The 17,878-nt window shown below is 37.5% G+C and overlaps 1 protein-coding gene across 3 annotated transcripts; it reads right to left on the bottom strand.

The window, feature by feature from the left end:
* Positions 1-44: 44 nt before the first annotated feature.
* LOC105700648 lies at positions 45-16,490 on the bottom strand. Of its 3 annotated transcripts, none has more exons than XM_023432510.1 (13): positions 16,057-16,489; positions 11,474-11,557; positions 11,305-11,382; positions 10,752-10,812; positions 10,601-10,685; positions 9,534-9,653; positions 8,936-9,142; positions 7,179-7,393; positions 5,718-6,769; positions 3,444-4,377; positions 2,447-2,634; positions 1,733-2,380; positions 45-397 (listed from the first exon to the last, which is right to left on the bottom strand). In XM_023432510.1, the coding sequence occupies exons 1-13, from the start codon at positions 16,213-16,215 to the stop codon at positions 368-370; spliced, it is 3,861 nt and encodes a 1,286-aa protein (XP_023288278.1). In that variant the 5' UTR covers positions 16,216-16,489; the 3' UTR covers positions 45-367. The 3 variants fall into 3 exon arrangements, with proteins under 3 accessions (XP_023288278.1, XP_012282115.1, XP_023288276.1); XM_012426692.2 differs by having other exon boundaries at positions 1,733-2,308; XM_023432508.1 differs by having other exon boundaries at positions 1,733-2,634; positions 16,057-16,490.
* Positions 16,491-17,878: the final 1,388 nt, after the last annotated feature.

The raw sequence follows: 17,878 nt of genomic DNA, 5'->3' as shown, positions 1-17,878 counted from the left end.
TTAACGAGCGCAGATACAAAAAGGAAAATTCCCTTCCCTCGGGATTTCGTTCAACAGAATTATTTTATTAGAATTTCGATTTCACTAATAATATACTCCCGTATCTTACCGAGGTTTTCGGTACTCTACAGAAATGTATAATGACAAATTAATCTCTTACAAATGTGTAACGAAATAAATTTTAAGAAATAAATTATATACTTCGCAGGCGTCCTCCGCCGGCCTTTCCTTATTACTACGAAAGTGCGATTCCTAATACGAATATTACATTTGCATGATTCCAAGCGACTATTAACTTATGATACATAATTCGCGCTTAAATATTAGGCGAATATTAGCCATTGGGGATAATATACCGAGAATGTTGTTACTGATACGTGTCAGCTCCGTTGTACATCTGAAAATGAAACATACACCAGGTAAATTCAGTTCAATAATTCAACATTTAAACGTTATTCATAAATAACAATTTCGACATTGCAAATTACTATATAAATTTTCACTCTCAACCACTGCTCGAATTATAAACAGCTTTTACGCGAACATTTTTCAACATTTCTGTGATTTTTAATTAAACCAATAAACTCTTATAATGTCTACCTTATAATTTCGAATCTAAATTATATATCATTCTGATAATTTCTGATTTAATAATTACAAATTTAACGTTGAAAAACTGAAAATGCCTGCCATTTTAGGAATAGAATTAAAAATGACGTGAATTCACGTCAGCGGCAATTTGGTCCAATATTGCCTGCGCGGTCAGACGAATTTCGCCCATACGTCGAAAAGGCTCCGTGTTCATAGGGTTAACGTCGTCGGCACAGATACGAGAAATGTAGTTTTGACCGGCATTTATAAAATCTCCACATGAAATTTCCAAATCACATTGTTTCATCGGCTCTGATGGAGGTTTCGTTTTTATCTGGCCACACTTAGAACTAAAATTACTCTTCGTCCCCTTAACACATTCGCGACCGGCAAATTTTCTCCGTTTCAAATACTGAGTACCGTCGAAAATAATGAAACTCTGAAACTGGTTGCCGCAAATTTTTATCGTGTATCGTTATGGACGTGAATTCACGTCAGGGGCAATCAGGAATAGAATTAAAAATGACGTGAATTCACGTCAGCGGCAANACTGAAGAATTGATTTCTTCATACGTAAATATAATTCATTATTAACAATGCATAGTCTTTAACTTTTAATACGCGTTAATGCGCTAACAGTTATACAAAATGAAACGAATGACAATATTTATAAATATGTAACATTCATATTATATAACTGAAGAAGTGTACTACGACATTCGAGTCTCATACCTGATTCCAATTGCATCTAAATAAGAATTTGTTTCATAAGTGAATCGAGATGCCTTCCTCAATATATTTACTGTTTTATTAATTAGTTATTCACAAATTAATATGTTATAAAACTACGACATTCGAGTCTCGTACCTGATTTAAATTGTATCTACATAAGAATTTCTTTCATAAGTGAATCAAGATGCCTTGCTCAATATGTTTACTCTGTTTTATTAATTAATTATTCTCACCTCAATTTATTATAAAACTACGACATTCGAGTCTCGTACCTGATTCCAATTGCATCTACATAAGAATTTCTTTCATAAGTGAATCAAGATGCCTTGCTCAATATATTTACTCTGTTTTATTAATTAATTATTCTCACCTCAATTTATTATAAAACTACGACATTCGAGTCTCGTACCTGATTCCAATTGCATCCAGCCTGTGGATACGGGACACTGAATCCGAATTTCTCCGTGCTACCATTCTCGGGGATGATCACGTTGCACTTACTCTCCGAGGCTTGCTGCTGAGCAACATTTTGAATGGCGCATCCTTTGGGTATAAAGATACCCACGCGCCCATCAGCGAGTTGAATCTTCATAGGGAAAGCGTTACCCTGGTCAGGCATACTTTCAACATATTGCATTCGCCCTTGTGATTGATTCCCCAAGTCCTGAGCAGTTCTCGAGCAATTCCCGTCACTCCCAAAGGGGAACTCTTTCGGTACCACGGTACAATTTTGCTTGACCCATTGGGTCACATCATCAGCTAATTTCCTCCCTGGAGGTCCTTCGTGGAACATCGCAGACTTCCCTCCAGCGTTGGTTACCTCATTAGGGACACCTTGGCAGAAGTTCTCCGTATACCGAAGGTTTTGACCACTATTTTGAGGAATAAACTGACCACCAGCTGGTAGGTTCCGTTCCTGATGAACTTCGTTCTCGTATATCGCTGATGTTGCCTGGCCATAATGAGAGGTTGACCCCTGGCAAGTCTGGAACGCGATTCCCGAGACATTCGCACCTTCATGACGCATGTCGGTAACGTTCACGAATTGCTTGTGTACCTGGAGGTCTTCCTTATGAATAATTCTGCCATCATATTGCGCTACATGATTAGACACGAAGATTACCTTGGGTTGGGAAGCTTGGACGAACATATGACGTTGTTCATGACCGTGACTAGGACCCTGATGTTCATCCACATTCATCCGCCTAGTTTGTACATTTTGCCCTACTCCATGTCGACCACCAGCACTTATGTAGACCGGATACCTGCGCACATTCTGTTCCTCCTCCACCTTCACGGTAGCATTGTGTCCTGTGGAAACATCACCAGAGATAACACGCTGAACTCCCAATTCGTTCTACAGAAGATGATATGAAAGGCGCCGAGAAATTTCATCGAGGTCGATAAATTGAAATTCATTTATACACTATTTTGTCGTAACGTCATTTTGAATACTCAAGTGGTAACGTAAGGTGGCACGTCCCGTTACCGACATTTATATTTATGTTGAAGTCTTTTACAGTCTACGTTGAAAATTATACGAACTGAAGCGTTTTATATGTCATTTCGGTCAAGTATTGACGAAGAGATGGATATAAAACTGTCGAAATCCCGTGAATTCATTATTCTGACGACTATTAGTACCAACGTCGCCATCTGTGACGTTTAGCTAGAACTAATTTTTTTGCTCTAAAAACACGCATTACCTGCGGGACCCTTCAGCACTCTCTTGCAATCGTTGGTGAAAGTATTTTCCATATTTTCCCACCTGACTCTCTAGTATTCCATTTCTACGATATTCTAAATTATTCTAGCTAGATCTTGAAACTCTTCATTTTCGAATAAAAGTCTCCAAGAAGCGTAAAACATCAGAAACGTGCACAGGCCACGCCACGACGGTTCTAATTCCTGATAAATAAATGAATTTTTGATGAAAAATGAAGTTTCATGAGTTTCAGGACCTACGTTAGGGCCTCCACATTCCCGTGGTGAAATTTCAAACTAATCGGTGCACTCAATTCGGATAATACTTTCCCCAACGATTGGGACCTTTCAGACATATACAGGCTGACTCTTTCATATCACCTGAAGGTCTTGATTGTAGTCTACTAATCTCATACCTGAAGGCCCTTTTTGGTGGGAACTGTGAGGTGGCTGCAAGCACGTGTTTCTATAATGTTGGGGCATATAAGAACTATGAGATTGGATGAAATTCTGATGGTTTAGATTGGGTTGCACTTGATGATTGTTTTGGGGTTGGTGCTGATTATGTTGCTGCTGATAGGTTGGGTTTCGGGTAGCTTGAAGATGTCCGTCCTGCTTCGGTTCGAAGGTTACCACGTGGACCTGCGGCTTTTTGGCGCTAACTAAATCGACTTTAGTCTCATTTTCCAGAAAATTTGAGATACTAGAGGGCTTGGACTCCGGAACACGTTGATAGCTCTTGTGCACTCCATTTGGGATTAGCACATTTTCCCTAGACAAGTCAGCGTCTCGTACTATTTGTGGGGTTGGGATATTTTCAATAGGCGAAGTTTGGAAGGTCTGTTGATGCACGTAATTCATTGTAGATCTCCGTGGGTTCTTTGGGCGATTTTGTGGGGCATGATCCTGAAACCTGACGTGCGCTGCAGGTTCTTTCGGCTGTCGTGATGATTCCCGATCCTGGTGTTTGTCTTTATCTCTAGTCAACAGTTTGTATAGTTCGTTATGATGTGTCGTATTGGTGACGTTTCCAAAATCAATGGAAAAATTTTCTTTGGAGCTTCTTCGATCGGACGATTCTCCGGATTCATAGGAAGTTCTACTCGAATGATTTTGTCGGTTCGAATTGTTCCTACTGAATAGGTTCCTCGAGTCGTTCTGGAAATTGTTCAATCTTATGTCTTCAATTTCCGAAGAGTTGGAGAAACGATTCCTGGAGGATGGGCTATTTAGCAAGTTGAGGAAACCGGAGGTTGGATCGCTGCGGATCTTCTTAATTAGTTCCAGCGCATTGGCGCTGTTGTGGGCGCTCCTGGTGTTAACTCTGTATTTCGCCTTCATGAAGTGTACCTGATGGTGTAAATATTTATTGTTAATAAAGAGGTCGATAACTTCCCTATTATGAAACCGAATAGGATAAGAGATTTTAAAATTTCCAAGAAAATCACATTCTGCTTATTCCTTCGCAAGAGTTGGAACCAACTGAAGCTATAACTCTCATTTATAACAGAACATCATCTAACAAATGCCCGTTGATGTTCTCTTTGGCATGATTGCCTTCTGCAATGATGCTTTAGGAGATAATTTGTTAGATGATCATCCCAAATCCCTTAAAATTCAACGCCGAGTTAAAGTGTTATGAAAGTGTCATATATGTATATCAAACTCTTCATTTTTGAGTCTAAGTCTCCGACATTTATGTTTATCTTGAAGTCTTTTACAGTCTACGTGGAGAATTATATGAGCTGAAGCGTTCCATATTTATTTCAGTGAAGTAATGACGAAAAGATCGACGTAAAACTATCGGAATCCCGTGAATTTATTATTCTAACGACTGTTTAGGACCAATGTCGCCATCTGTGACGCTTAGCTGCAATTAAATTTATGCTCCAAAAACACGCGTTAGCCCCGAGACAAGCTCTTGCAATCGTTGGTGAAAGTATTTTCCATACTTCCTCATCGTAGTCTGTAATATTGCATTTCTATGGTATTCTAAATTGTTCGAGCTAGGTCCTGAAACATTTCATTTTCGATTGTAAGCCTCCAAGAGGCGTAAAACATTGAAAACGTTCACGTACCACGCCATGTTGATTCTGGCTCATGATAAATAAATACATTTCTGGCGAAAAATGAAATTTCATGAGATTCAGGACCTACTTCAGGGCCTCCACATCCCCGTGGTGAAATTTCAAACTAATCGGTACATCCAATTAAGAGAATACTTTTACCAATGACTTAACCTCTCAGATATACATAGGCTGACTCTTTCATATCACCTTAAAGTAATGTGAAAGTGGCGTCGAAGAGGTTTTGTTTATAAAACTGTTCTCTCAATTCGGTTTACCGAATAGTTTAAAACTTTAAACCGTGAATAGGGAGACTATAAGGAAGGTCCTGAAACTCATGAAATTTAAATTCTTTTCAAATTTCTTCATAGGTATTTTAAAAATAGTTTACAAAAAGTGAAATTTCGCGAGTTTCAGGACCTACCTTAGGGTCTCCATTCCCGTTTTAAAGTAAGAAACGATTTGAGACACCCAGTTCTATGAAAAGTTTTATGAACGATTTAGCTTTCGGATACCGCTTTCACATCCCCTTAAAGTAGTCAGTTAAATAAAGTGGAAAAGCTAATAAATTGGCGATAAAGCCAGAATTTGAGTACGAAGTCCCTACAGCTCTAAGCCTTATACCTTGGACTTCAGGGCAGGATTGTTGCGTCTAAATATCTCGTTTATGACGCTCGGTGTCTGCAGGTTCACCGAGGAAGTTTCCCGTTCCTTTGTTATCTGATTCCGTTCGACATCAACGTCGCGCACCTCGTTGACGTTGACGGACGCGGCCGAGTGTTCCAGTTCATCGTTAAAGAAATGTTCAACCGGGTCAGAGACAGCCGCCTTTCTGGAGAATCCCCGGTTCCCGCTTCGCCGAAGTATCGCAGGGAGGTGCCTTTTAGAGGACTTCATAGCTAAGCTCTTCGGCATTCGGCGTCGCCGGTGCATATCCAAGCTGGCCTCTTCGATGAAAAGCTCCGCTTTCTCATTAGCGCGACTGCTGCTCGGTACCTGATGGTTCACCAGATGTCTGCGCAGGGGGTCCCCCAAGTAACGCTTTGTCGGGTTTCTCTCCGGAGGTGGAGAGGGCAAGACCTCTTTAGGAAATACCGACTTCCTCTCGTTGTCGTCCATCTTCTTCTTCACGTCGTCCAGGAACCGCAGAGTTAGAGGATCAAGCTCCATGGAAAGATGACCATCTCTGGCAGCCTCGAGGTTCTCCAAGCTCCTCCCGACTCCTGGTGATCCTTCGCACGAGCCATCGTATACAAAGGCACATTTGTTGAATTTGTTCTTGCTCGTCCTCTTTCGCTTTCGCCTATCAGTGACTTCCTCGACATCGGCGCTAGTCGTCGACGCCTTCTCACCAAATGTGTGTTCCTCGTCGATGTTCACCCGTAACGAGGACATCAAATCGTTTTCCTTCGCTTTCCCGGCAGGCGAGCGTTTTGCATCCGTGGTGTGAAGCATGGAGCTCGTCAAGGTGCAGACATCATCAAGTTCGTCGGTGATCCCACGAGTGCAAGCTTGAACCTCAAAGTCGACCTCCTCGCAATCTGATGATTCGTACCTTCCGTAAGGTTTCTCTTGAATGTTCCTCGCCGCAGTTCTGGACTTTTTGCACAGCAAATTGTGTCGATAGGAGTCGGCATAAACTCCTAGAAGGGCACGTTTGGCATTGTTTACCGGATCTGGAATAGAAAAACGTGGATATAATGTTTCGGATGAAATGGTAAAAATACCTAGTGTGATAAGTGCTTCTTTAGGATTTTCGGATTTTCTCTCTCATGTAAATCATTCCATAGGCAATGGTGCTAGGTCCTGAAACTCTTCGTTTTCGATTCTAAACTCTCCTAGAAGCGTAAAACATCGAAAACGTGCACAGGCCACGCCATGATGGTTCTAGTCCATGATAAATACATTTTTGATGAAAAATGAAATTTCATGAGTCTTAGAACCTACTTTAAGGCCTCTATGTTCACGTGTTAACATTTGAAACGAATCGATACATCAAATTCCCCTCTCAGATATACATATATATATATACATAGGCTTCATATCACCTTAATAATATGAATAAAAATGTGGAATTCAAATTACCTGAATGTGGGAAGTCATAGCGGCAGTCCTCGAAGTTCTCCTTGCAAATTGTAGCACAGAGATCTTCGTATCGAACCGTAGGCGCCCATCCGATGTTTTGGAACTCTGGGCCTCTTTTTTTCTCATCATCTTGCTCTTCCAGGTGTGTACTATTATTCGGCGATTCCTCTGTGATAGTGTCAAGCGCGCTCCCGGAAGAGACACCAGGGGAGAATCTGGAAGAATCTTTCTGTTTACTTTCTGATCAATCACGAATATTGAAACCAGGCCTTGTGGTAATAGCCACGTGTAGCAACCAATAATAAGTAACATTCGACTCTTCTAATCAACTCTAAGGTCATCATACACAACAGTACATAAGAACCAGAAGTGCTATCAATAATAAAACCATCAGAAGCAGAGTTTTTATAAAATCAAGCTCTCGCGATTTAATTTTCTTGCCTAATTAACTCAGAGTATGTGACTTCTTTTTTCTAAAATCTCATTATTGTAATGTAATCGCGTTTGTTTCTTTGGTTTAATTTTTATAAAATTGAAATGCAAAATGGGAGTTCTAAGGATGATATACGTGTACTAGCTGCTACACGTGGAGGACAGGCTGTATTAAATAAAATTTTCATTCCATTCAATGTTATAAATGTGACTAATAAATAATACGTTCACTGCGACTTTGTATATGCAGTATAATTTAAATTTCCTGTATTTGTGCTTTGTCTTTTGATGTCCTACCGTCAATACTTAAGAGGATGCTGAAGTCAATTGAATTGATCGAATCGATCTTACAATAAGAGTCTTAAAATAGTCTACAATTATTTGACATAACACAAGTAAGCTCATTCTGTACATTAGATCTAAGTACATCTGAAACTGTTGTGCTCGGTTTCATCAACCTCGGTTAAATCATTGATTACTTAACCGTAGGTAAAAGTTAACATCTAAGTTAATCTGGATTAAAAACGTAAATATTTCCCGATATTTATTTACTGCACGATTAACAAATCGTATACACAATTCGAAGTATGACACAATCCTTGAATGTTAAGTAAATCATTCATCTTAAGGTGAAATGAAACACGTCGAGGAACTTGACAGACGTCGATAAAATAGGTTTTTCTAAACACTTATGTTGCCGACAGTCGTTTTTATATCGACAGCCGTGTTGAATTATATTGAGTATTGTACTAAATGGCATACTCTGTCGTCTTCGTACAATAATTATAAAGAAATCGAAGTAAAACTCCAGAAATCCCCTGGATACATGGTTTCCGAGGCCCTAATTGACTGCAGAGGGACACCCTGCGCCCTCTGTGATTTCCGTGGCAATTAAATGATCGCTCCGAGACTTCGCATTACCATCGTTTTGGCATAGAAGCGCATAAGACACCTTTTTTGCCTTTATCCCTTTCAAATGCGAGTTTCTCATATACCACAGTGTTCTAAATTGTCGTACAATTGTCCTGGCATTTTCATATCTCATATTAGAGCCTTCAATAATTGAATATCAATCGAAAAATGAGAAGTCGACGTCATTTTGGTTCTGGTCTGGGCAGAGTTACAAATTATTTAAAAAATCCGAATTTTGAAAGTGTCAGGAAAATTCTTAGGTACTCACAAGTCAAAGTTTCAAGCAATTCTATCTCATATCTTTAAAAAAAAAGTGTCTCATTCGAGTCGACTGATTTGATGGGATTTTACTTCACCTTAATAGTCTCTTGTTAGCGGTACATGGTACCCTTGAAATGTATTGTAATCATTACCGAATTTCGTCAACAGCGGATGAATCCAACGATGGAAACTTATCTCCATCATCGTCGAAGAGTTTTCTTCTGCATTTGTTTTCCTTCGGGACATCGACACGCGCATTTGATTTCGGTAGGATAGTTTCCCGCAACTTTTTCTGAACATCCGACGCTAATGGACTCTCCGATTGCCGTTTCTTATCAACTGCGATACTTTTCCAATTACTAGAGGACAATAGACATGCATTAGAAGGTTTGCCACGTTCATGCAAATGAAATAGCCCTAGTAGTACAAAATATTTGTCCTACATTTTCTATATATTCAACGAATATCGTACATTTTCTAAATATTTACCAGACATTTGAAATATTTGCAAAACGTTTACTTTAGAATATTATCCCTATAATATTTATATAATATTACCTCCANTTTCTCTGTATGTTTATAAATCATTGAAACTGAATATGTCATTGAGTGACAACAAATATTTCAGATATCTTCGAATGAAATCTACAAGGGATCTTACAAAATCCGTCGCTTGAGATATTTAGCAAAGATTACAAAGAAATATTTAGAAATTATTCTATTCTACTAGGGAGGTATCGGAGGACTCACTTGATCGCTTGGCCGAAGACAGGACTGACTTTGTTAATCGGAAATCTGGGTGGTGGGTCATCGACTTGGTCGCACTCCTCGGAAGACTTCTTTCCATCGAAGACATCGTCCACGGACTTCCTAAAGGGATTTCAAAAGAAACTATTATAATTCATTCAACAAAGAACTTTAATACCCGATGTTAATTAAATAAAAAATAGGCGCCACGACGGACGTTGGAAGTGAAGTTCTACTTTAAAGAGAATGATTAGATATCATTAAGATGATATGAAAGGCGCTGAGAAATTTAATCGAGGTCGATAAATTATAATTCATCTATACTTATTTTGAGGGTAACGTCATTTTTAATATTAAAGTGGTAACATAAGCTGGCGCGTCCCGTTCTCGATATTTCTAACTATCTTGAGATCTTTTACAGTCTACGTTGAGAATTATACGAACTAAAGCGTTCCATGTGTCATTTCGGTAAAATTATGATTTATGTAAAATTGTCGAAATCCCGTGAATTCATTATTCTAACGTCTGTTTAGGACCAATGTCGCCATCTGTGACGTTTAGCTGCAACTAAATGTTTGCTCTAAAAGCACGTGTTACCCCCGAGACAAGTCAGTACTCTTATCCAATCGTTGGTGAAAGTATTTTCCATATTTTCCCAGCTGATTCTGTAGTATTCCATTTCTATTATATTCTAAATTATTCGAGTTTGGTCTTGAAACTCTTCATTTTCGATTCTAAGACTCCAAGAAGCTCAAGCAGAAGATCAAGTACCTTGACGTGTTTCACTTCACCTTAATAAAAAAAACTGATTATCTGGAATTTCCTGATAAGTAAGTTTCTAATAAACCTCTTGTCAGGAACAAGTGACATTGTTTGACTACTATTTACACTTTATATTTTTATAATGTCTGGTTTAAGTATTGATTCCATCATTCGGACAGGATGAATAACTTCATACTTATGAGGTAATACGTGTCCAAGTTTCAACGAGTATTTAACACATATTAATATACATATATTTTGAAAAAGAAAAAGTGAATTGTATGTTTTATATAATTATGAGGACTTACTTGTCCTCGGAATCAGCTTTACTGATGAGCTTCAAGATGTCATCGTTAAGGCGTGCCTTATTCGACTGGCTCAATATTGTAGTCTCTGGGAAAGAATACAATTTAGTTCCTATTTTGTTTAACATAATTGCATATGTAAAATAATACTTACGCAGTCGAATCTCGTCACCCATAGCACCCCTTTCGTAAATGCCAACCAAATGCTTCGCAGTCTGTCCAAGAATAAACATTACAACAGAACATTAAATTGACATTACTTATAATAAAACGTATTTTAATAAATCTTAACACATTCGCGACCGGCAAATTTTTCCCGTTTCAAATACTGAGTACCGGGGAAAATAATGAAATTCTGAAACTGGTTGCCGCAAACTTGTATCGTGTATCGCTATGGACGTTAATTCACGTCAGCGGCAATCAGGAATAGAATTTAAAATGACGTGAATTCACGTAAGCGGCAACGAGGAAACGAATTTAAAATTATTTAAATAAGTAAATAAATTTTGTATAAAAAATGAAATTTCATGAGTTTCCATATTAACGTGTTAAAATTTCAAACTAATCGGTACACCCAATTGGGAGAACACTTTTACTAACGATTTGACTTCTCGTATATATATATATAGGCTGACTCTTTCATATCCCGACCCGGAAGATTTACTGATCGATTAATGTTCAAGAACATAAAATGAAAAAAGTCATACCGGTTCCGGAAGGAGCTTCCTGCATATTGATTTCTTCGTTACTCTCTTCCCTCTTGTCTTTCCCTGAGTCTTTTCCTCCTGTAAGTGAGATAATGAATATTTCTGTATTTCTTCTCAAAGGCAAATAAGAGGCAAGGTTATTTGAAAAATGAAGTGGAAATAGAATTACGTTCTCTTGGCGTTGATCAGCGAACTTGCTCAAGGCTTTGGTGAATCCGCTTTTTCGAGACTTCAACGGGGCCGCTCGTTTCCGCTATAAAGAAATTATCATTTCATCCATTAATGCCGATTAACGATAAAATGACTAGATCGGCATTTATGATCCGCTATAAAGAAATTATCATTTCACCAGTTAATGCCGATTAGCGATACGATTACTTCATCGGCACTCATGTTCCGCTTATAAAGAAATTGTAATTTCTCTAGTTAACGCCGATTAGCGATACAATTATTAAATCGGCACTCATGTTTCGCTATAAAGAAATTGTAATTTCTCCAGTTAATGCCGATTAGCGGTACGATTACTAGATAGGCACTCATGTACTACTATAAAGAAATTGTAATTTATCCAGTTAATGCCGATTGGCGATAAGATTACTAGATCGGCACTCATGTTCTGCTATAAAGAAATTGTAATTTTTCCAGTTAATGCCGATTAGCGATACAATTATTAAATCGGCTCTCATGTTTCACTATAAAGAAATTGTAATTTCTCCAGTTAATGCCGATTAGCGATAATATTACTAGGTCGGCATTCATGTTTTGCTATAAAGAAATTGTAATTTCTCCAGTTAATGCCGATTAGCGATAATATTACTAGGTCGGCATTCATGTTTTAATTGTAATTTCTCCAGTTAATGCCGATTAGGGATACAATTATTAAATCGGCACTCATGTTTCACTATAAAGAAATTGTAATTTCTCCAGTTAATACCGATTAGCGATACGATTACTTGATCGGCACTCATGTGCCCTACGATCCCTTATGTCATTGACCAGATATTTTTTTGCATCTTACTACACTAAGAGAAAGATCTAGTCAAGTTAACTATTTTTATTAATTTTCATAGCTAAAAAAAACTCGGATACCTTTTACAGCACAACTCATTTTTTCTTTTCCCAAACTGGGAAACCCAGTAACGGTTACTATATATTTTTACTTTTTTGGGCATAGAAAAATGAACTATTTTGCGTTTACCGTACTTATCTAGTAAAAATAACAAAAATGTTTCATATTTATGTATTTAAATTCGACTTTGTTATTATTAACGTAATTATATATCGTCGTACATTTAACATGCCCAAATTGTATTTCCAATATGAGTAGATAAAACAATTAATTGCGTTTCTCTAACAAAAAACATATTCTAATTGTCCTATTTACCAGCTCCTCTCACTCAGTGTATGAAAATTTTTCATATTCCCCAAATAGATAATAACAAACGTCTTTGTGAGTTATTTCTTGCGTTACATTTTGACGTTTTCATGGAATCAAATATTTATTTTGATTCGCACATTTAAAAAACAAATTATAACAAAAGTTGTCTGTATGATTGTATGATAACCGCATACCATATTATGCTTTTACCGGGAAAGTACAGGTATAACAATCTGAAAAGTGAACAGATGCATAATAGAAAGTATTTAGAATGGGACGGAAGCATAAAAGAGAGATGAATCTTTTGCCATGGGTACGATTGTTGAACAACGGAACAATTTCCGGTTATTGACATAAAGGTTAATTGCGCTTATTAATTGATTTATGAATAGCACATTTAGAAAACAAATTATCACAAAAGTTATCTGTATGATTGTATGTTAACCGCGTACCATATTATGCTTTTACCGGGAAAGTACAAGTACAACAATCTGAAAAGTGAACAGATGCATAATAGAAAGTATTTAGAATGGGACGGAAGCGTAAAAGAGAGATGAATCTATTGCCATGGGTACGATTGTTGAACAACGGAACAATTTCCGGTTATTGACATAAAGGTTAATTGCGCTTATTAATTGATTTATCTCCCGTCCTTCAGTTCATTTTCGCTGAGATGCGAGTGCGGTATTCGCTCATTAAGCGGTACTTTAATTAATCAACGCATTTGCAATTATCGATGACAACACGTTGACGGTGGCTGCGTCATTATTTCGAACATCATTGCAATTATATGCACCGCTGCATGCGTTCATTCGTATGCAAGCCGCTTGTAAATTTACCTGGTCCATGGGAATTTGGACATGCGAAAAAATGTGAACAGACTTATTAGAAACGAGAGTTTGAGAATTAGTAGAATGCAGTACTTGTAGAAATAAACATTGCAGGATTTACCGTAGAAATAGAAGTTTGCAAATTAACTTTCATTGGTTTATATACTCAACTGTTCATATACTTTAATACTCCTTGAATGTACAAAACGGCTATTACTTATTTGACTGTTTCAATATTTATTAATTAGTCCATTGAACCTTCGGGTCAATCAACATTAATTTCTTTCACCGATTCGTTCCTAACGAATTATAGAAATTTCATCAAGTGTCCCAAAATGCTGGTGTCATAATTTTCTCGCACATAATCACATTTCTCGCCAACGGATAACTGCTCATTAAGTCACTATTAAAAACGTGCTATTTTCAACCTGTCTGATGTTTGCTCCAAATGAATTAAATTTAAAATAATCTACTCTGCAAATAAAAATCACATAACTGCTCGTTAATTGCGCATTAATTCATTATTAAAATGCGCTATTTTCAACCTGTCAAATGTCTACTCCAAATGAATTGAATTTAAAATAATCTACTCTGCAAATAAAAATCACATAACTGCTTATTAACTGCGCATTAATTTACTATTAAAATCGCGCTATTTTCAACCTGTCAAATGTCTACTCCAAATGAATTGAATTTAAAATAATTTACGCTGCAAATAAAAATCACATAACTGCTCATTAATTGCGCATTAATTCACTATTAAAATGCGCTATTTTCAACCTGTCAAATATCTACTCCAAATGAATTGAATTTAAAATAATCTACGCTGCAAATAAAAATCACATAACTGCTCATTAATTCATTATTAAAATGCGCTATTTTCAGCCTGTCAAATGTCTAATGAATTAAATTTGTATGAATGAATTAAATTTAAAATAATCTACTCTGCAAATAAAAATCACATAACTGCTTATTAACTGCGCATTAATTTACTATTAAAATCGCGCTATTTTCAACCTGTCAAATGTCTACTCCAAATGAATTAAGTTTAAAATAATCCATGCTGCAAATAATAATCACATAATCAGAGCTGATCTATTCCCAAAATTGAACATAAACTGTCAGAAGTATCATCTACGTGTCCTGAGTCCTACAGTGACCTTCGGAACGCGACGTCATAACCCTCGTACATAACCTCAAATCCTCAATAACACCGTATAAATTTTCAAAACCATTTCACCTACTTCCTACCTATCAGAAATTAGTTCCAAATAAATCAACCTCAAAATACGACGGTCTGCAAATAAATCTCTTATAAACAGAGTCACCATTAATCAAATTTAATAGAGACTGCCAATACTGTCTTTCAGAAGTCCTGCCATGCCTTAAGGTGACCTCACGAAGATCGGCTCACCATGAGTTCCTACGAGTAACAGCCCTCCCGCACATAACCCCAAAACTTTCCAATCCATCCCGAATAAATCCTTAATAAAATCCGCTTGTACACCTTAAATCTTTCATAAATTCCTTTAAAATAAAATCCAACGCGAAAATATCCCGCAATACAATTAACCTTAGTTAAAAGCAGCTGTATTATAAAATCAAAACGCAATAGAGAGCCATCTACGCGTCTCGTTATGTAACAGCCCTTTCGCACATAACCCCAAAACTTTCCATTCCACCCCGAATAAATCCTTAATAAAATCCGCTTGTACACCTTAAATCTTTCATAAATTCCTTTGAAATAAAATCCAACGTGAAAATATCCCGCAGTACAATTAACCATATTTTATAGCAGCTCTATTATAAAATCAAAACGCAATAGACAGTCATCTTTGCGTCTCGTTATGTAACAGCTCTACCGCACATAACCCCCAAACATTTCAGTCCACACCGAATAAACCCTCAATAAAATCCGCTTGTACACCTTAAATCTTTCATAAATTCCTTTGAAATAAATCCGCCGCGAAAATATTCCGTGATACAATTAACCATAGTTAAAAGCAGCTTTATTATAAAATCAAAACGCATTAGAGAGCCATCTACGCGTGTCGTTATGTATCAGCCTACGAGTAACAGCCCTCCCGCACATAACCCCAAAACTTTCCAATCCATCCCTAATAAACCCGCAATAAAATCCGCTTGTACATCTTAAACCTTTCATAAATTCCTTTGAAATAAATCCACCGTGAGAATATTCCGCAGTACAATTAACCATAGCTTATAGCAGCTCTATTATAAAATCAAAACGCAATAGAGAGTCATCTTCGCGTCTTGTTATGTAACAGCCCTTCCGCACATAACCACAAAACATTCCAATCCATCCCGAATAAATCCTCAATAAGAACCTTTCATAAATTCCTTTGAAATAAATCCACCATGAAAGTATTCCACAATACAATTAACCATAGTCTAAAACAGCTCTATTATAACATCAAAACGGAATAGGAGGTCATCTGCGCGTCTCGTTATGTTTGTAAAACCCAAATGGGACACGAGTTGGAATCGAAACGTCAGAGCAGATGAAAATTCAAAAGTACTCACTAATTTCCGTCGAGCTTCCAGGGCGTTCCGTCGGAGTTCCTCGAGGTCCTTCTTGCGTTTCTTCTTCTTGGGCTTCGGTTGATCGGGGCACCGGCCGGCCTCGGCGGCCTCGGAGCCGCGGCTGCCGTTGCCTCTGCGCGTCTTCGCGACCTTCCCCATTCTGCCGAGCCGGTCCGAGCCGATCCGAGCCGAGCGACGCGCTCCGAGACCAGGGGCTCGCGCTCGCCAAGGTTTGTTTACACTCGCCGATTAATTCGCGCGCTCTCCGACGGTCATCCGAATTCCAAGTGTCGCCAAAGTCCATCGAGGTCCTCCCCTTCGCGGCTTTGACTACAGGTTTGTTCGCGTAGTCTGCAGATTCTACCCTCGATGGTAAGTAGGGTACTACACTTTTCTTTTTATTTATATTATCTTCTATTTATATTTCTATTATCTTGTGATCTTGGGGTAAACTTTGTATTTTCCTGTTTGTTGGTCTTTTCAATTTTCAAATTTGCCGCCGAATTCCCGGCTTACACTAGGTTTGTTCGCGTTGACTGCAGATTCTACCCTCGATGGTAAGTAGGGTACTACACTTTTCTTTTTATTTATATTATCTTCTATTTCTATTTATATTATCTTGTGATCTTGGGACAAACTTTGTATTTTCCTGTTTGTTGGTCTTTCCAATTTTTAAATTTGCCGCCAAATTCGCGGGCTACCCTTCTTGCCCTCGCTCGGGATCGAGGGTAGAAAGTGTAGAGAAAGTGTACACTCGGGGTAGATGCCCTCGCAAAACGAACAGCGACGTCTGCGTCACTTCCGTGAAAACGAACGCCAAAGGGTACACTTTTCGCAAAAGTGTAGAAAGTGTAGGCAAAACAAACAAACCATGTAGGTATGGACTGCTAGCCGCTCGTTGTTTATCATGCATTGACATCAGGATTGGGTAAGTAAAGTATCATGTAATATACGTAGTTTCCTACGTTTTCTTCGTCACGTAATATATATGGTTTTTTACGTGCATATTGCAACGTATAATACATTTCTAGTTTTCTATCCAACAAGCACATTATGTTATATGACACTGGAACAACATGATATATAACGAATGTTATTCAAAAGATACATTAATATCATATAACATCGAATTATTACCGTTCGGTGACATTATTACAAACGTCTCAGCATTGCAGTTATATCATATTAACGTAACCTATAACATGTTTTCTACGTGTATATTACAATGTATAATACGTTTCTAGTTTTTTATCCAACAAGCACATTATGTTATATAACATTGGAATAACGTGATATATAATGAATGTTATTCAAAAGATACATTAATATCGTATAACGTCGAATTATTACCGCTCGGTAACATTATTACAAACTTCTCAGCATTGCAGTTATATAATATTAACATAACCTATAATATGTTTTCTACGTGTATATTACAACGTATAATACGTTTCTATTTTTGTACCCACCAAGCACATTATTTTATATGACACTGGAATAACATGATATATAATGAATGATATTCAAAAGATACATTAATATCGTATAAAGTCGAATTATTACCGCTCGGTAACATTATTACAAACTTCTCAGCATTGCAGTTATATAATATTAACATAACCTATAACATGTTTTACACCCACCAAGCATATTATGTCATAGTTACATAACACTGGAATAACATGATATATCACGAATGTTATTCAAAAGATACATTAATATCGTATAACGTCGAATTATTACCGCTCGGAAATATTATTACAAACTTCTTAGCATTGCAGTTATATAATATTAACATAACCTATGACATGTTCCCGATATG

This window comes from Orussus abietinus, unplaced genomic scaffold (genome assembly GCF_000612105.2).
Source record: "Orussus abietinus isolate OABI.00-Male unplaced genomic scaffold, Oabi_2.0 scaffold311, whole genome shotgun sequence".
In the NCBI taxonomy this organism is placed as follows: domain Eukaryota; kingdom Metazoa; phylum Arthropoda; class Insecta; order Hymenoptera; family Orussidae; genus Orussus; species Orussus abietinus.
This window is presented reverse-complemented; position numbering and strand designations above follow the sequence as displayed.